Source organism: Phoenix dactylifera, chromosome 6 (genome assembly GCF_009389715.1).
Source record: "Phoenix dactylifera cultivar Barhee BC4 chromosome 6, palm_55x_up_171113_PBpolish2nd_filt_p, whole genome shotgun sequence".
Classification (NCBI taxonomy): domain Eukaryota; kingdom Viridiplantae; phylum Streptophyta; class Magnoliopsida; order Arecales; family Arecaceae; genus Phoenix; species Phoenix dactylifera.
Window position 1 is genome coordinate 14,901,583 of NC_052397.1, and position 19,814 is coordinate 14,921,396.

The 19,814-nt window shown below is 50.8% G+C and overlaps 2 protein-coding genes across 6 annotated transcripts in view; one reads left to right on the plus strand and one right to left on the minus strand.

Annotated features, from left to right (window-relative positions):
• LOC103709279 (biotin carboxyl carrier protein of acetyl-CoA carboxylase, chloroplastic) overlaps nucleotides 1-19,814 on the plus strand; it is a 20,242-nt gene continuing 428 nt past the window's right edge. The window contains exons 1-8 of one of the 4 annotated variants that reach the window (XR_005512236.1): nucleotides 1-419; nucleotides 15,836-15,883; nucleotides 15,960-16,126; nucleotides 16,752-17,079; nucleotides 17,346-17,417; nucleotides 17,877-17,942; nucleotides 18,036-18,601; nucleotides 18,729-18,810. Coding sequence is in view for 1 of the 4 variants with exons in the window: in XM_039127534.1 (XP_038983462.1) it covers nucleotides 276-419; nucleotides 15,836-15,883; nucleotides 15,960-16,126; nucleotides 16,755-17,079; nucleotides 17,346-17,417; nucleotides 17,877-17,942; nucleotides 18,036-18,059 (846 nt within the window). In the remaining 3 variants the exon portion in view is untranslated. Of the gene's footprint in view, nucleotides 420-15,835; nucleotides 15,884-15,959; nucleotides 16,127-16,751; nucleotides 17,080-17,345; nucleotides 17,418-17,876; nucleotides 17,943-18,035; nucleotides 18,811-19,814 lie in introns of those variants that run through there. The other 3 variants (XR_005512237.1, XR_005512235.1, XM_039127534.1) reach the window with 3 other exon arrangements.
• The window catches only part of LOC103709246 (beta-glucosidase 6), an 11,570-nt gene continuing 10,640 nt past the window's right edge, over nucleotides 18,885-19,814 (minus strand). For both annotated transcript variants that reach the window (XM_017843381.3, XM_008794502.4), the window contains exon 13: nucleotides 18,885-19,392. In XM_017843381.3, the coding sequence (XP_017698870.2) occupies nucleotides 19,218-19,392 (175 nt within the window). In that variant the 3' untranslated portion in view covers nucleotides 18,885-19,217. The remainder of the gene's footprint in view (nucleotides 19,393-19,814) is intronic.

Here is a 19,814-nt window from a genome sequence, read left to right on the forward strand (position 1 = left end):
GATAGCGCAAAAAGGCGGAAACCACAGAGAGAGCGGGCCCCTCCTCTCGGACCTCTCTCGATTCCGTCGAAGTTCGAACGGAGGGCGAAGATTTTATCATCCACCCTCCTCTCCTCTTCTTCGATCTCTCCGCCACCTTCTCCTTCTTAGCTCCCCAACTCTCCCGGTCGCTTGTTTTCGATCTCACCTCCTCCTCGAGAGCTAGGGTTTCGGTTCTCTCTCCATTTCACTCCTTTTTGTGATTCTCTCTTCTTCGATCTCGGAGCTCCAGTGCCATGGCGCCGATCTCCGTTCCCTGTCCTAAGTGCTCCGTGATCGCTCCGCATGGCGCGTGGCGTCCCCAGCCGATCCCAATGATCTCGGTTTCCAAGCCGCGGACACCTCTGCTCGCCGGATCCGCCCGGTTTACGTTGCTGAAGGTCAGTTCTTTGTCTCGGTTACTTCGGTTTGGTGCTCCGTTGGATTTGGCTCTTGTTTGGGTGCTATGGTTAAGAGAAATGGATGAAAGATTGGTCTTCTAGGTGTTTTTTAGGATTTTTGAGCCATCTTATGGATTATTGGTATTAAGTTTTCTTAGTATTCGGTGATTACGACATTTAATGAAGCGCGGAGAAAAATTCGTAAGAAGCATTTGATAGTTATGGAATAGTCATTGTTGAGCTTATAATTTATGCCGTTTGTTTGGGCCATGATTTGATTTGGTTTGGATTTTGCATTCTTGGGCATTCGAACAAAGCTGATGATGAACCTTTGAAGGCAGTTTATGTAATTTTAGATGTGTCTGATCATTTCTGATCAATCGGAACGCAAATTCGATTTCTTCGTCCTTTGAACTTTTAGTTTCTTGACTTTTTTGGGGGAAAATCCTTTCCTTTTAGATATTGGGAGAGTGTAGAGTATACAAGGACTCAACAAAAATCGGTTCGACAGAGTTCAGAAATGAAAATTAATATTCATATAACTTAATATCAAGTTAATAATATTGCATTCAAAAATTTTGCATTAGAAAATCAACATTTTCTGGGAACACTATAACTCAAAATTTAATATGAATGGCTTAAAATGATGAATTGTTGTTATGCGGGTCTAGCCAAGGGTCGGATGTAAACTAATATTACTTTACGCTTGTCAGAGGATTGACTAATTGTTTATTCTTTAGAGATTATGCTTTTTATTGGACACTTAGGGAGCCTCACTAAGTAGCTCATTGATTTGCAAACTGAGGTGTTGTACTATATTTCTTGTCCACTTGGTATGGTGTTGTGTTATCTTCCTCATGAGTGAAGCTCCCCAATTGGAGCTGATACGACACATATTTTTTCCTAAGAATTTGAATGAATAAGACTTTTGTTTAACAGAAGAACAATAATAAAAAAAGATGATGGTTTCATGTTGTATATTAGTCTCATATCTAATGCATAGGGGATTGCTGTGCTAAGATTAAGTAGCTAAGAGAGCAGGGGAATTTGAATTTAGATTCATGGAGTGCAATTTGGATGCAAAGAGGAGGGGGAAAGAAGGAATTTAAATTTATGGCCAAGGGCTATATCTCAAAATCTCAATTCAATAAAAACATGTGACGGCAATATGTTAGATTATAAATATGTACATTTATATATATATATATATATATATATATATATATATATATATATAGATTATTACAATCATAAATTTATATTATTATGATAATAATAGTTATATTATAATAATATGCGATATTATTATAATAATAATATTGTATTATATGATTAATAATATAAATGATAATATATTAGATTATATTACATTATATTATATTCTATTATATGATTAGATTATAATAATATTATATTATTATGTATATATAATAATATAATATTGTTGGGGGAATAAGGTTTTTCCCCCAAATGACACGAATGCCCCAAAGAAGCCGCACAATCGTCGACCCTGGAAGGCCGAAGTCGGCACCCGAACTCGGAACCTCCGACCTAAGAGAAACCCCAATGCCCGAGGCCTACTTTTGTCAGCCACCTACTACGGCTATACGTCTCCGAGGTCCGGCCAGAGACCGTACTATGACGCCCCTCCGGCATTTATTGCGCATGACCGCTGTGATCCTCCGGCACACTCCACAATAAATATGGATCTCCAGCTTACTCCACAATAAATATGGATCTCCGGCTTACTCCACAATGAATGCGGATCTCCGGCTTACTCCACAATAAATGCGGATCTCCGGCTTACTCCACAATAAATGTGGATCTCCGGCTCACTCAACAATTAATGCACGTGACTCCTGTCATCTACGGACTCCCAGCTCTCCACGGCAAATAAGCCCAGCAGAGTCTAGTCAACTGTGATAAGTCTCTGATCTCGGCCATACCTCCGACACTGATGCAATAAATTCGCCTGGTAGCGTGCTAGTTCGGGTTGTACAACGCCCTCATCGCCGACATCAGTGCAATTATTCGCCTGACCAAGCGCCGACCTGAACGACATGCCGAGCCGTACTACGGCTTCGCCCCGTTACATCGCAGGTAAACCGACCCCCGGTCTATAAAAGGGGGTTGGAAAATCGATACTGAGGACACGCACCGTTTACCTCTACTCTACACGATTTGCCCCCTCCCTGACTTGAGCGTCGGAGGGCCGGCGCCGGGAGACCCGGCCACCGGCTCGTGTGCAGGCACCCAGACGGAGGACGCCGCCCACTGTCGGATCGTCGCCCAGCCGCGGGAATCAGCCGCTCCTTCTCGCCGATCGCCCCAGACGGAGGACGCCGCCCGTCGACGAACCACCGCCCCACCGTGAGTAACCACCTCCCGCTCCCTCTCCTCGACCGAAGATTGCCCCCGGGTCCAATTTCCAGCAACAGTTGGCGCTAGAGGAAGGGACCGAGTAGCAGTCATGAAGTTGAGAAGTAAGGGAGCCTCTAACGTCTCCCGGCGTCCCCCGCAAAGTCCTGGACACTCCGTCCAGAATTTCCCAACTCCAGCTGACCCAGGTCCTCAGGTCCAGCTGGAACAGTTCAATGCCCTGGTACAGCAAGTCCAGGCCCTGGCCGCCGCCATGCAGGGCCTACGGCGCGTGGAAGCTTCATCGGCGCTTCCCCCGCAGGCCCAGGCCCCGCCGGAGTGTCTCCCCAACGGCCCGATTCTCCCCAGTCAAAATCTGCATGGCTCCTCCAGAGCCAACAACGGAGAACGGGCTACTCCCCGTAGGGAGTTACCGAGAGAAGGTTTCGATCGGAGACCCCAACTTTCCGAGGCGGAGTCAGCCCCGGACCGCCAAGGGCCGGCGCAAACCACAACGACAATCCCACGGGTGGGGGAGCTCGACCGAAAAGTTGAGCATCTGGAGCGCCAGATTGCGGCACTCCACGGCAAGAAGGCGAGACAGGAAGGGGACTTTGAGTTCACTGCCAAGTCCCCCTTCTCCCGCCAGATCGAGGACGAGCCGGTTCCCGTGAGATTCAAAATGCCTCAGGTGGAGCCCTACAGCGGAATCACCGACCCCCTCGACCACTTGGAGAGTTATCGGGCCCTCATGGCCCTACAAGGGTCCTCGGAGGCCATACTCTGCAAAGCCTTTCCAGCGACCCTCCGAGGGACCGCTCGGCTTTGGTTTTCTGGACTGAAGCCGAACACGGTGTCCTCCTTTGAGCAGCTCGGCAGGCAGTTCGCCACCAACTTTGCTGCCAGCCGGCGCCAGCGACGGACATCAGACTCCCTCCTGGACATCAAGCAGAAGGAGGGGGAGTCCCTCAAAGAGTACCTGGACCGCTTTACCGCCGCCACATGGGAGGTCCGCGAGCTAGACCAGTCGATAGCCATGTCGGCTCTGAAAACTGGGGTTCGCTCCTACCGATTCCTCTTCTCCATCGAGAAGAGCTTCCCGGCCGACTTCACCGAAATGCTGGCCCGAGCCCGGAAGTATGCTAAGGCCGAGGAGGCAGTCGCCTCCAGGCGGGGAGCAATCGAGCCCGCCTCTAAGAAGCAGAAGAAGCGCCGCGAGGAGCGCGGCCGACAAAGGAGCCGGTCTCCCCGCAGAGAGAAAAATCTCCCCAGACTGAGGAGTCCGCCCCGTCAGCAGGGGCGACCTCAGCAGAGGACACCTCCTCGTCCGAGGTCTCAACCACGGCCCCGGACGTACCAGGCGAGGTACGAGAACTATACACCCGTCAATGCGCCCCGGGCCGAGATCCTGATGGAAATTGAGGGTCGGGACTTCTTCCGACCCCCGCCTCCTATGCGAGACACGGGATTTCCCCGAAATACCAGGAAGTATTGCCGCTTCCACCGAGACCGTGGGCACGACACGGAGGACTGCTTCCAACTCCGGGACGAGATAGAAGCGCTCATCCGACGGGGAGTACTCAACCGGTTCGTGAGGAATCGACCTGAGGAAAGAAAGCCGGCGGAGAATGTCGCACCAACCGAAAATCCAGGCGACAACAGGCCCATCGCCGGCACCATCAACATGATCGGGCGGGCCTCGGCAGGAACGGCCGCCCAGGGAACACCCCCGAAGCGCCCACGTACTGATGAAGTCATCTCGTTCTCGGACGAGGACTTAGAAGGGGTCGAGACCCCTCACGATGACGCTGTGGTCATCTCCATGATTGTAAATAGGTTTGATGTAAAGCGTGTCCTAGTTGACAATGGAAGTTCAGCCAACATTTTGTACTACCATGCCTACCAAAAAATGGGGTTGACAGGAAGACATCTCCGGAGAATCAATGCCCCGCTAGTCGGGTTTACCGGAGATGCGGTCTCGGTTGAAGGTGAGGCTAGCTTCCTTGTCACAGTTGGCCTCGCCCCCCGGGAGAGCACTGTGAGGATGGACTTCTTGGTGGTCCGTCTGCCCTCGGTCTACAACGCCATCCTTGGGCGCCCAGGGTTAAACACCCTTCGAGCCGTGGTTTCAACCCGCCATTTACTCATGCGGTTCCCCACCGGCCAAGGAGTAGGCGAGGTCCGCGGAGACCAACTGGTCGCCAAGCAATGCTACATGGCGGCCCACACAGTGAAACAACCAGCTGAGGCGCCAGACCGCCCGACGCGCCCCTCACTCCCCATAGAAACCCTCGATGCAAGGGACACCCCCTGGAAGAAGCAAGTAGAGCCCGGTGAGCTCCTTATTCAAATCCCACTACGAGAAAATTTTCCCAAGCTAACCGTGCAGGTCGGCTCCGGCCTCGGCGCCCATGAGAGGGATCGCCTCGTCAGCTTCCTGCGGGATAATGCCGACGTCTTCGCCTGGTCGCCCGCGGACGTGCCAGGAATTGACCCTGAGGTCATGGTCCACCGACTTCAGGTGAAACCAACCAGCAGGCCTATAAAGCAGAAGAAAAGAGGCTCCGCCCCCGAGCGACAACGAGCTGCGGCCGAGGAGGTGGACAAACTCCTCGGAGCCGGCTTCATCCGGGAGGTCTCCTACCCGGACTGGCTCGCCAACATAGTCCTCGTAAAGAAGGCCAACGGAAAATGGCGTATGTGTGTGGACTACACCGACCTGAACAAGGCCTGCCCAAAAGACAGTTTCCCCCTCCCGAGCATCGACCAGCTCGTCGACTCCACCTCGGGACACCAACTGCTAACTTTTATGGACGCCTTTTCAGGATACAATCAAATCCGAATGGCGCCAGAAGACGAGGAGAAGACGGCCTTCATCACCGACAAGGGCACCTACTGCTATAAGGTGATGCCCTTTGGCCTGAAAAACGCTGGGGCCACCTATCAGAGGCTGGTCAGCCAGATTTTTAAAGACCAGATCGGCCGGAACATGGAAGTCTACGTGGACGACATGTTGGTGAAGAGCCGAGCAGCGGAACACCACATAGCCGATCTCGACGAGACGTTCGCCAAGCTCAGAAAATATCAAATGAAACTCAATCCGGCGAAGTGCGCGTTCGGGGTCACCTCGGGCAAGTTCCTGGGTTTCATAGTGACCCAGCGCGGAATTGAGGCCAACCCGGAGAAAATCCGGGCACTACAAGAGATGTCGCCTCCAAAGACAGTTAAGGAGGTGCAGCGGCTCGCGGGGCGGGTAGCCGCCCTGGGAAGGTTCGTCTCTCGGTCAGCCGAGCGTTGCCTCCCCTTCTTCAAGAGCCTCAAACGGCCGAAAGACTTCCGGTGGACAGAAGAATGCCAGCAGGCCTTTGAAGATCTTCGGAGCCTTCTGGCTTCTCCCCCGCTGCTCACCAAGCCCCGGAAAGGCGAGGTCCTTTACTTATATCTGGCCGTCTCCCCAGCCGCAGTGAGCTCAGTTCTCGTCCGGGAAGAGGACAAGCTCCAAAAGCCGGTCTATTACACCAGCCGGGTTCTCAGGGATGCCGAGACCCGATATTCTAAACTTGAGAAGACCATCTTCGCTCTCATCATCTCGGCTCGGAGACTCAGGCCTTACTTCCAAGCCCACACGATAGTTATATTGACTGACCAGCCCATGAAGAAAATATTGCAGAGGTCGGATCGTGCGGGGAGGATCGCCAAATGGGCGGTCGAGCTCGGGGAATTCGACCTCGAATATCGGCCCAGGCCGGCTATCAAAGCTCAGATACTCGCAGACTTCATCGTGGAGTGCACCCTTCCGGACGACCCCGACCTGCCATCTGGACCCGCGGAGGAGGCCCCGAGGCAGCCATGGGTCCTGCACTCGGACGGGTCTTCGACCTCGGGGGGTAACGGGGCCGGACTTATCCTCACTAGTCCAGACGGAGTGGTGGCTGAGCAAGCCCTGCGCCTCGAGTTCCCGGCCTCGAACAATGAGGCCGAGTATGAGGCCCTGATCGCCGGGCTCAAACTGGCGAAAGAACTAAACGTGGGAGACTTGACGGCATTCAGCGACTCCCAGCTGGTGGTGAACCAGGTCCAAGGAGATTTTGAAGCTAAAGAGCCATCCATGCAAAAGTATCTCCAAAAGGTGCGGGAACTCATATCTGCCCTGAATTCTTTCAACATTCAGTACATTCCCAGAACGGAAAACCTCAGGGCAGACCAGCTATCCAAGCTGGCAAGCTCCCGCATGAGCGAGCTTCCTAAGGGAACCGCGCTCGAGTATCTTCAGACCCCCAGCACGGAGGAACCCGAGCCTACCATGTGCATCGGCTCCGAGCCAAGCTGGATCGACGGGCTCGTCTGCTACCTTCAGGACGGAACCCTACCTCATGACGAGATGGAGGCTCGCCGAATCAAGCGCCAGGCCCCCCGATATGTCCTATACGAGAACAGGCTCTATCGACGATCATTTACTTCCCCCCTTCTCAGATGCCTCCGCCCCTCCGAGGCGGACTATGCTCTCCGAGAGGTCCATGAAGGGATCTGCGGAGATCACCTGGGGAGCCGGGCCTTGGCCCATAAGATCCTGCGGCAGGGATATTACTGGCCCACACTCCAAAAAGACGCAACAGATTTCGTCCGCAAGTGCGATCGGTGCCAGCGAAACGCCAATATCCAGCATCGACCTTCAGCTCTGCTGACCTCCATCATCGCCCCCTGGCCGTTTGCCCAATGGGGGATCGACATCCTGGGGCCCTTTCCCCTCGCCACCGGACAGAGAAAGTTCCTGGTCGTCTCCATCGACTATTTCACCAAATGGGTCGAGGCCGAACCTGTCGCCCGGATCACCGAGCAAAGGATGCGGGATTTCGTATGGAAGTCTATAATCTGCCGATTCGGACTACCCCTTGCCCATCCCCAGACAAACGGGGAAACCGAGGTAACTAACCGAACTATTTTGCAGGGACTTAAAGCTAGGCTTGATCGGTCCAAAGGACAGTGGGTCGAGGACTTGTACAATGTCCTTTGGGCGTACCGGACCACGTTCCGACTACCCACGGGAGAGACCCCCTTCAACCTAGCATACGGCACTGAGGCCGTCATCCCGCTGGAGATCGGCCTGCCTTCTCCCAGAATGGAGCATTACGACCCCGACACCAATTCTTCCCAGCTAAGGAGCAACTTGGACCTTGTCGAAGAAACGAGAGAGGTCGCCCGGGTTCGCATGGCGAGATACCAACAGCGAACGGCCCAATACTACAACTCCAGAGTCAAGCCCAAGCTCTTCAAAGTAGGGGACCTCGTCCTCAGGAGAGTCGAGGCTTCTCAACCGACCGAGCAAGGAAAGCTCGCCCCAAATTGGGAAGGGCCGTATCAAATCGCCCGGGTACAACGACCAGGGGCGTACAAATTGAAGTCCCTGGAGGGGACTCTGATCCCACGAAGCTGGAACTCCGAGAATCTACGGATGTATTACCAATGAAACCCTAAGGGGTTCAAAACAATCAGGACAATGGACTCAGCTCCTTTTTCTGCAAAAATTTCTCTCACCTTGATAACTGTAATCCTCTTTTAATATTGGGTCGTCTGTGATCCTCAGATTCCCCGGCCAAAATCGGGATGCCTCGAGGCTCGACCGTAGAGTCCCAAACTCCCTCGACCTCGGGAAGGATCGCAAGACGACGAAACGTGGAATGGAGCAGGATTCCTCGACTAAGGCCGAGATGCCCCGAGTGTCGACAGTGCGTGCCCAGACCCCTCGACACTTTGGGAAGACGGGGTAGTACCTTCGCGGCCCCCCGTGGCGCTCATCACCAACAACGGGGTAGTACCTTCGCGGCCCCCCGTAGCGCCTCCTCAACTAAGGTCGGGATGCCCCGAGGGTCGACCGTAGAGAACCAGACTCCCTTGACCTCGGGAAGGCGCCGTGAGGGGTGGAAAGGGTGGCTCCACCTGGGGCGCCACGAAGTGGACCCCCAGGAGCGGTCGACGATCCCCGATCCCCGAAGCGAGCGATCCCTCGACTAAGGTCGAGATGCCCCGAGTGTCGACAGCGCGTACCCAGACCCCTCGACACTTCGGAAAGACGGGGAAGTACCTTCGCGGCCCCCCGTGGCGCTCATCACCAACAACGGGGTAGTACCTTCGCGGCCCCCCGTAGCGCCTCCTCGACTAAGGTCGGGATGCCCCGAAGGTCGACCGTAGAGAACCAGACTCCCTCGACCTCGGGAAGCGTCGCAGGTCGACAGTGCGTACCCAGACCCCTCGACCTGACGAACGATTCCTCGACCAAGGTCGGGATGCCCCGGGGGTCGACCGTAGAGAACCAGACTCCCTGGACCTCGGGAAGGCGCCGTGAGGGGTGGAAAGGGTGGCTCCACCTGGGGCGCCACGAAGTGGACCCCCAGGATCGGTCGACGATCCCCGATCCCCGAAGCGAGCGATCCCTCGACTAAGGTCGAGATGCCCCGAGTGTCGACAGTGCGTGCCCAGACCCCTCGACACTTCGGAAAGACGGGGTAGTACCTTCGCGGCCCCCCGTGGCGCTCATCACCAACAACGGGGTAGTACCTTCGCGGTCCCCCGTAGCGCCCCCTCGACTAAGGTCGGGATACCCCGAGGATCGACCGTAGAGAACCAGACTCCCTCGACCTCGGGAAGCATCGCAGGTCGGTAGAGCGTGCCCAGACCCGCCGACCTGACGTATGATCCCTCGACTGAGGTCGGGATGCCCCGAGGGTCGACCGTAGAGAATCAGACTCCCTCGACTTCGGGAGGTACCACAGGTCAGCAAAGCGTCCGCGGACCCGCCGACCTGACACAAGACCCCTCGGCCAAAGTTGAGGTGCCCCGAGGTCCGACCACAGGGTCTCAAACTCCCTCGACCTCGCAAAGAGCTACAAATCAATAAAGCCTCCCCAAGCCCTCTCAACCTCGGCGGGTGCTGTCGGGTTCGTGAGAAGCCCGAGCCCCCTTAAAGTCAAAAATGACTCCGCAGGTCGACGAGGAAGGGAAGCAGCCTACTCCACCATGCGAAGCATAACTCTGAGAATGAAAGAGGTACATTCAACTGGACGCCCTCCTTGTCAAATTTTATTTACATATTGCTGAACGGAATCTTAATGTTGAAGCCTTATCTCGCCCCAAAGTCGGGCCTCTCTAACGGGTCGGCTTAGGATCGACCTCCTAATTACATTATGCATGCACCGTTCGTCAAGTCTCCGAAACTGGTACAGAGGATTTCATAAATTAGTGCCCGACTTGGCTCTTCGACGTAAACTCCTACGTCCGGCTAAAAAGTGGTCCCGGCCACGAATGCGCCAGCCAAACACGGGTACCAAGGCAATCTCTGAAAACCCCAGCCTTGCTCACCGAAGCCTCGGCAGAGTCCGAGAACAATAACTACGAAAACCTTCGGTAATAACCTGCCTATTGGCCCGCGCTCCCTCTGAGGAGTTTGGAGTTAAGTTCGGAGACCCGACTAAACTCCCCGATTAGCGGCACATACAGACCTAGTCCGGTCTTAGTTAAAGGGCTAAGGCCCGACCTCGACACCTTGGGACTTCCCTAAAGGCTAAACGCGATGACCTCCACGTCTCCCAAATCCGAGCTATAGGACTTAGGAAAATTTTCTAAAAAACTCAAGACTCGGAGCTCCTCTTCGTCGGGATGACTGGAACCCGAGAAGGCTAAGACGTAGCCCGGGAAGAAGGGCAACTTCGTTAAGCAGCCCGGAAATTAAAATGCAAAGCTAGGCCATCGAGGCTGTTCGCTAAGGCCCTGGCCTCGGTCACGACAACAGAGGGAAAGATGAACACGGAATGGCAAAAATACTTTTTCATTAACAAAGGGCCGGAAGGCCAATTACAAAATTGGAAGTCGGCCGCTCAAGGGCCGACCTCGGATACAATGAAAAAGAAAGAAAAATACGCTAAGTCCTAAGCGGCGGGAGCCACATCCGGGGGGTCGTCCGGCACATTGATGACCTCAAGACCTTCCTCCGGAACAGGCTCGGGGTCGGGAGCAGGAGCTTCGGGCACCACCTCCGGGACAGCGTCCGTCTCGGCCGCCAGAGCCACCTCCATGACACCGTCCGCCTCGGCTACCCTCGTCGAAGGCTCGGCGGGGTCTTGCTCATATATTCCCGCCTCGGATGTCAGGATGGTGGGAAGGGCTCGCACGTCGGACCCCCAGCCCCGGTCCTCCCTCGGACGGACCGTCGAGAAGTCATACTGAGGGCAGTACAGGCGCACCTGCTCTCGGAAGTTCTCGAAGCCTCGAAGGAAACCGTCGACCGTCTCCTCCTCCAACATGTCGCGGAACTCTTGCGACTCTTTGAAGAGCTCCACGGCGTGCTCGGCTCGTTCGAGAGCCCTCCTCTCCCGGGCCTCAAGTTGCTCGATTCGGAGGCGAAGGGCCCTCTCCTCATACTCGAGGGCCGCGACCCTGGCCTGGACCTCCCCCAAGCGCGCCTCCGTGCCGCGCATGGTTGCCTTGGTCATGGCGTGAGCCGCCTTCTCCTCCTCAAGCGCCCCCACCACGGCAAGGCGCTCGGCCTCGGTGGCCGCCCACCGAGCCTCGGCCGCGGCCGACACCGCTTCTAGCTCGGCGATTCTTTTCTTGGCCGGCTCCAGCTGCTGGCCGAGCTGCCGAACTTCTTCTCGATACCCGTGGGCGAGGAACGCCATGGTGTCGAACTCGAGAATATGCTGAAAAAAAAAAAAAAAGGGAAAAAAAGAAGAAGCGAGGGTATTGTGAGTTGAAAGGCACGTATGCACGCTAATAACTCAGGAAAATTAAGAAGGAAACTTACCCGGGCGGTGCTGCAGTAAGCACTGCCGGCGACCTCCTCCAGCGAAATCCCTCGGAACGCGGCCCGGTCCGCTGGGAGCACAGCACGCCGCAACATGGAGCGTGCGACCTCGGCGTCCTGAAGGGCCGAGCTCCCCTCAGGAACGGAAGAGTCTGGCTCAACCGACTCTTCTCGGAAAGCTCGGGAAGAGCTCGGCACGATCGGACCCGAGGTCCCGGAGCCGCTCGCCTCGGGGCCTCGGGCAGGCCCGGGTCCTGGCTGCTGCGGCCGGGCCACGAATGATTCCCCCCGCTGGGCAAGGGGGGCAGGGCAAGGAGGGGCCGATGGGCTCGCACCACTGACCACCCGCTCCTGCCTCGGGTCGGCCGCAGGGGCCCCCGCCTCGGGGCCACTCATCCCGGCCGACGAGGAAGCGCCGTCCGTCCTCGCCCTCCTCCGAGGCTGGGGATTAGCCCCCCCGGCCTCGGCCTCCCGCCTCCTCAGGCGGGAAAAAAGCGACGTGTTGCTGGTCGGCATGCGGGGAATATCTGAAATCAAAAATTTTGTTAAGTGTCAGGCCAGTGGCAGTAAAAGCGAAAGACAAAGAATGAAAATAACGTAGCCGCCCTTACCCTCGGGGCGCGCCGAGCTCAGACCCACGCTCGCCAGGGCGCCCTCCCGCAGGAGCTCGGACAGGTCGTTGCCCCTCCCGAGGGCTCGCACAGAGTCTAGGATCCTCAGCTCCCTCCCCGTGGGCTCGGAGAGTCTGTTGAGGGCCTTCAGCCGTGGGTGTCCCCACCTCGGCTCAAACCCCCAAGGCGCCGCGGACGCCAGGAAGAAAAACTTCACCTTCCACTCGTGGATCGAGGAAGGGGCGCCCCGGAAGAGTGACATACCGCCCCGAAAGGCGAAATATAGCCACCCTGCGTCCGCCGGGTTCTTCTTTAACAGAAAACACCGGCGGAAAAGGCCTACCGTGATCGGGATCCCGTGCCCGAGGCACAGGGACAAAAACCCGATTATGGTCCTCCATGAGTTCGGAGCCAACTGTGCCGGGACGAGCTGGTACTCGGCCAGCAAGCTGCTCACGAACTCATGGGTGGGAAAACGCAGGCCCGCCCAGAGTGTCTCGCGGTAAACCGCGATCCGACCTGGGGGCGGCTGCGTCACCCTGTCCCCCGGCCCTGCGGTTTCAAGACGAAACCCGGGCTGGAAGAAGAAACGGGAGCGGATTGTCTCCAGTTCCTCCTCTGACATATTCGACCCAACTTCTTCGGGACCGAGACTCATTCTCACAGAAGAATGGAGTAAAAATTAATAGCAGAAAATGGAAGTTGGCAAGGAGAAGAAAAGAGGAAACTCTAGAGAAAACAGGAAGAAAACCTACTGGACATTGCCAGAAATTGCTCCGAGCACCGCCGGCAAAATTCGGTTGAGGGAGAAAACAAGGGAAAAAAGACGACGAAAATGAGGGGAAGCCAAACAAGACCTTTAGGGCAGACTCGTGGGGTTTATATAGACCCCCCTGACGGCCCAGATCGATGGGGTCGGTTCCCATCCCCCGATCGGGCTGCGCCACGTGGTGACCTCTGAGGCCGAGGCACTGCATCCACTCCGGATCAATAAATCGAATACGAAATCAAAGTGTTGTCCCATCGGATCTCGGGACCTCATTATGGGTCCACAGAACCCCATCGCCTCGAAGAATGAGCGGACGGCACCCCCGCTCCCCTCGTTTAATAAAATCTGGGACACGTGGAGCCCCGGTGTGGCCTCCACTCCTCCGAAATTATGACCCGGTAACACGAAATCGGAAGCGTCCGACCCCTGGTCATGCCGCGTGTCCGTTTTGAAACCCAAAATGGCACGCTCATTGATGAGCGGGAATTCTCGATTGTGGGGCCGAGGCGCCACCCCGTCGAACCCGAGGACCCTCATCCTGGGTCCGCCTCACAAACCAACCTCGGTAATCCAAGAGACACCGCCCCCGCTATAGTCGCCTTGAAAGACGTAGGGATATGGACCCCATCATTAATTCGCCGAACAAAGTAACCTCGAAACGCCCAAGGGCGCAGGTCCTACCACGAAAATTCCAAGAAACATGAGGGTGCGGACGAAGTTCGCCCCCCAACTTTAACGATGGACTTTACTTCCTACGTCCGAGCCCACAAGCCGCTCGAACTCGGAAGTCGGGGGGTAGTGTTGGGGGAATAAGGTTTTTCCCCCAAATGACACGAATGCCCCAAAGAAGCCGCACAATCGTCGACCCTGGAAGGCCGAAGTCGGCACCCGAACTCGGAACCTCCGACCTAAGAGAAACCCCAATGCCCGAGGCCTACTTTTGTCAGCCACCTACTACGGCTATACGTCTCCGAGGTCCGGCCAGAGACCGTACTATGACGCCCCTCCGGCATTTATTGCGCATGACCGCTGTGATCCTCCGGCACACTCCACAATAAATATGGATCTCCAGCTTACTCCACAATAAATATGGATCTCCGGCTTACTCCACAATGAATGCGGATCTCCGGCTTACTCCACAATAAATGCGGATCTCCGGCTTACTCCACAATAAATGTGGATCTCCGGCTCACTCAACAATTAATGCACGTGACTCCTGTCATCTACGGACTCCCAGCTCTCCACGGCAAATAAGCCCAGCAGAGTCTAGTCAACTGTGATAAGTCTCTGATCTCGGCCATACCTCCGACACTGATGCAATAAATTCGCCTGGTAGCGTGCTAGTTCGGGTTGTACAACGCCCTCATCGCCGACATCAGTGCAATTATTCGCCTGACCAAGCGCCGACCTGAACGACATGCCGAGCCGTACTACGGCTTCGCCCCGTTACATCGCAGGTAAACCGACCCCCGGTCTATAAAAGGGGGTTGGAAAATCGATACTGAGGACACGCACCGTTTACCTCTACTCTACACGATTTGCCCCCTTCCTGACTTGAGCGTCGGAGGGCCGGCGCCGGGAGACCCGGCCACCGGCTCGTGTGCAGGCACCCAGACGGAGGACGCCGCCCACTGTCGGATCGTCGCCCAGCCGCGGGAATCAGCCGCTCCTTCTCGCCGATCGCCCCAGACGGAGGACGCCGCCCGTCGACGAACCACCGCCCCACCGTGAGTAACCACCTCCCGCTCCCTCTCCTCGACCGAAGATTGCCCCCGGGTCCAATTTCCAGCAACAAATATAATACATTATTAAATTAGATTCTAATCTGTTAAATTATATTATATTGTTGTATTATATTACAATATTATTATATGATGTTATATTATATTATGTTATAATTATAATAATATTATATTACATTGTAGTAATATTGTACTATTAATAATACATTACTATATCATATCATATCATATTATGTTATATTATTATGCTGTAATATTCAATATTATATTACACTATATTATAATAATATTATACAAAGTAATAATATTTTAATATATGATAAAATATAATATTATATTATGTTATGCTCCATTATGCAATACTATGCAATATCCTTTATCGTCATTTTATCATACCAAAAGTGCTTTCTCATTTTGATTACCAAACATATGTTAAAGTTTCACAGTATTTTAGAAATATTGTTACTAAACAGCAAATAGCTTTTAATAAAAACTCTACTTCCAAAAGCTCTACTCTCTGAAAGCTCTACTTCTAAAAGCTTTATAAGCTCTACCGCCAATAACAATCCTAAACAAGGCAATGAGGGGCTTGCCAAAATCCTAGAAGACAAGTTGGGGACACGGAAAAGTTAGCTTATTAGTCATGCAATTTAAGTTCACACAATTAGGTTGTAAACCCTTTGATTTTTCCCCAGTCATCAGAATATTCTGAAGTAAGATGAAAGAAAGCAAAATCTGATATATGGTATTGTTCATTTTCGAGGTACAAGTCATAAGGCGAAGAGTCTTATGGGCACTTAGGTCAGTTTAAAAGGAATAGAACCATTATATCATCTGGCCAATTGTTCCTTCCCAGCAATGCTTGATTCATAGCATTTGGTCCAAGTAAATGCCCTTTCTTGTCTTGGGAGTTATGGGTGTTTCTGATTACCTTCTTCTAAAGCATTGTGTTATGGTGTAATTAAGTTTTGCATATATTGCCTGTTAGACTGACTGAATTCAGGGATTGACTTGTACCAGCTTGCCAGTTTCTATTGTTTTCCCCCTTTTATGTAACTCTGAGACTTTCTTTTTTCTAATGGTTTATTTTCCTGCTTTTTTGATTTTATTATAGTACTAGATTTATAATTCTTCTGCAGGGATCTAATAGGAGCCACTCCCCCATTTTGAAGGCCCAGGTTCAGGAGGTATCTACTGATCAAAATTGAATTTCATATTATAAAAAATAGTTTTCCTTCTTTATAGCCATATTTTCCTTATAAGGTTGCTGTTGAGAGCTCTTCAAGTTCTTACCAAATGACATCAACCAAGCCAGGAGATTTATCATCAAAAGATGAAGAAGCTGGTTATCAGGAGGAATCTGCCAGTCAAGCTACAGTACCAGATTCCACGATATCTGCATATATTGCTGAAGCTTCCAAACTTGTTAAGTAAGACTTTCAACCTATTTTGCTGTTTTTCCCTAAAAATGCAGTACTATATTCCATGATATCTGCATATATTGCTGAAGCTTCCAACCTTGCTAAGTAAGAATTTCAACCTATTTTGCTGTTTTTCTCTAAATATGGAGAAAATTCAGGACTTATCTTGTTCCTTATCAAATAGACTACTGAAGACTAGTTCAAAAATTATTGTAAATAGGGATAGGAAAAAAGAAAGAAACGGAGTAGGCAGAGAATTTGCTGGAGACTACCAGTCTCAAGTAAAGAGCACTAGGAATTTGAAAGATATGAAAACTTGTAGTCTCAATTAGTAAAGATGCGTCAGTCATGGAACTCTATATCACACTGAATTCGAACCAGCGATGGATGTCCTAAAATCCTTGCCCTGTCATTGGAACACAACTCACTGTGGCAAGCTCTTACCAGCCCTAAGGCCTTGATTTTCGAATCCAGTTTTCAGTACCCTCAACAAACTATCAATCAGGCCCAGCGAGTGCTTACCCCAGGAAAATCCCTGCTAATTGAGTTTGATAGGCTATTAGCATGGGACATATATATTTTGGTCTGATGTGAGCTGTAGATTTAGTTGTAAGTATTTCTTTCCTTCTCCAAGCAGGTTGGTGGATTCAAAAGATATAACAGAGCTGCAGCTAAAACAGAAGGATTTTGAACTCATAATAAGGAAAAAAGAAGCTATACCACAGCAAGCTTCTGTTGCTCCAGTGATGATGCAACCTCCACAAGCTGTGTTTCTACCTCAACCCCCAGTTTCCCATGCAACTCCACCTCCCGCAGCTGCAAGTCCATCTCCAGCGGCCCCGGCACCGGCTTTTCCTCCTGCAACAAAGGGAGGGAGCAAATCATCTCTTCCTCCCCTCAAATGCCCCATGGCTGGCACATTTTACCAATGCCCCGCACCTGGGGAGCCACCATTCGTGAAGGTAATCCTTCATCCAATTCTCATTCAGATTCTGTCGTTTTTGATAAGTTCTGCACTTCGTACGTAGTATGCCACATAAGATGCTATTCGTAGGTTACATAAATATATGCCTGCATCCACAAACTTAATATGTCAGGCTTATGCATTTGTCTTTCTGTAATGCATATCTTTTGCTGTGGAAATGGTGCGTCAAATATTGTGACTGAGCTTCTGGACTTTGCACTTGTGATTTTGCACGCTGTTAACTAACCTGTATCTATTACATAGATTGGAGATAAGGTGCAAAAAGGCCAGGTGGTTTGCATCATTGAGGCCATGAAATTGATGAATGAGATTGAGGTAATCTTCCTGTCCTCAACCCCTCCCCATCCAATCTATACATTAATGCAAAATTTTGTAGTATTTATATATTTTTAATGCCATTAGATGTAATTATTGCCATTTGACAGTTCGCATTTAATGGTTATTGCATTATGCATTCTCAGCTCAAACTATCTCATATTTGTTTCTTTTTTCGATAGTGTTAGAAGGATTACTCTTAAGAAAAAGAAAGCCATAGTATGAGTAAATGTGTATATGCCCTATTACTAATGCGAAAACATAAACAATTAACTGCATGGTAGAATTTATATAAATTGTGAAAGCAATGGACATAAAACCTTCTCGAGCAATAGAGAAAGGTCTTCAATCAAGAAGTTAATAAAATTCAAGTCCCATGAAGCACATTGCAGATTTAGGGGCATGCTTCATATTCAAGCATATTGGATACATGACCCCTTTACCCTTTTTGTCATGCAGGCTGATCAATCAGGGACAGTAGTTGAGATACTCGCAGAGGATGGAAAACCGGTCAGCATTGATACAGTATGTTTCTTTCTTATGCACTTTCCTCTCTAAACGCTTTTCCCTTCATTCTCTTTTCCTCTATCTGAAATTCTTGTCCTCTATCTTTTGCAGCCCTTACTTATAATTCAGCCCTGACGGATGAAATACCAGGTTTTGAGTAGCTCAGGAAAAAAACTTATGGATGAAGTTTATTAGCCAGATTACCTTTCATACTTGTCTAATTTATCATCTGTCATTTATGGGTGGTAAGTATTTATTTCATCTGGAGAATTAAGTTATGTGATGGGTAAAGGTAGATGGTGCAAGGTGCAGGGATATCTTTTGTTAATTTTGGGCCTGTTGCACCCCGATGCTATATCGCAATTTTCCATGTACGCCCTCCCTCGTGGATGAATTTCTTTCTTGGACCTCAGAAGACTGGAGATTGTTGTAATTCTGATTTCGTACCCATAGTAGATTAAACATGATGCACTAGTCAGAACATACGTTTCAGTTAATGAAATCAAATTTTGATCTATGAAGCAAATATGCAGCATGGTGATGTTTAAGATGTGATTGTGCATTGAGCTTGAATTTTAGAAATCCAATTCAATTGAGCTGTTGGTTTACTTTTTCAAGGTCTGTTTTATGTTGGTGAAGTGCTGCATGCTTCAATGACCCAAGCAACCTAACAATAGGTTGTGCTCTAAACCAGTTCCTGATCCTCTCTGTCAAATGTAATCCTTGCAAGGACTAATCAACCCCAAGATTTTTGTGATGCTATAAATCACCTTCTAATTGGATTTCCTTTTTCATGATTTTCAGGAAAAAGGGAAGGCGAGCCTCCCACTCTCCATTAATCTCTTCTTCATTTTAGCATCTTTATTCAGCAACTCCTGGACCCCTGGTGAGGGATTTCTTTTTACTGGATTAGACGTCCAGCACCCAACAGCCGCTCCCCCACCCCCACCTCCTTTTCTTTCTCAAGAAAGGGCTTACAAATCGATAACTGGACTCGTCTTTCCATGTAGCAATGTGTTTAGCAATGATATGATTCTGTTTGTTGTTAATAAAATCAAGTTACAGTGCAAGAACACAATGGCAAATTCGAGGATGAGATCTTATTTATGGGAAACATTGCCTTTATTAGAACCCAAAAAATCATAAACACAATTCATGCAAATTGGATTACAATATTCAGGCTCAGGTGACATTGATGATCGGGAACAAATTTCTTATTGTGCAGTCTCTTTGCAGGGACACAGAGTGAATGATGCCTAAAATTTGTTATACTGGGAGGATGTCAGCAGTGGGTTAGGGGGATTTTAACAAGTTCTGGAACCATTGAACAGAGTTCTTAGGGTATCTCTTCAGATTGTCCTTGTAGTCCACGAAATAAAGACCAAATCTTGAAGTGTATCCTGCAGCCCATTCCCAGTTGTCGAGGAGGGACCACACAAAGTATCCCCGTACATCACACCCATCTTCCCTGCATGGTAAAAATAACAAACATAAGCTGTTTCGTTAGCACCAAGAAAAGCCAAACAACATAATTTCATCATCAAAAAAAAATTTGTTTTCATGTGCTCCCCCTTAATCACATCTCTAAATTTTAGCAATCATTTTTTATTTTTTATTTGATAAAAGGTCAATACAAATTTTTACTTGGTTGTAGATTTGAATAATTGAAGGCAAATCTTGGTGTAATGGTACAATTGCTTTATTGTGATATGGATGTCGTAGGTTCGAAACATGAAAATAATTTCTCTACATATGGGGTAAATCAATGTACATATGATGCTTTTGAGACCCCGCAATGGTGGGAGCCTCGTGATACTTCTTTGATAAATTTTTTGACATCTTCACAGTGCACATATAGTTAAATAATAATACATTCATGTCTTTTTGTTT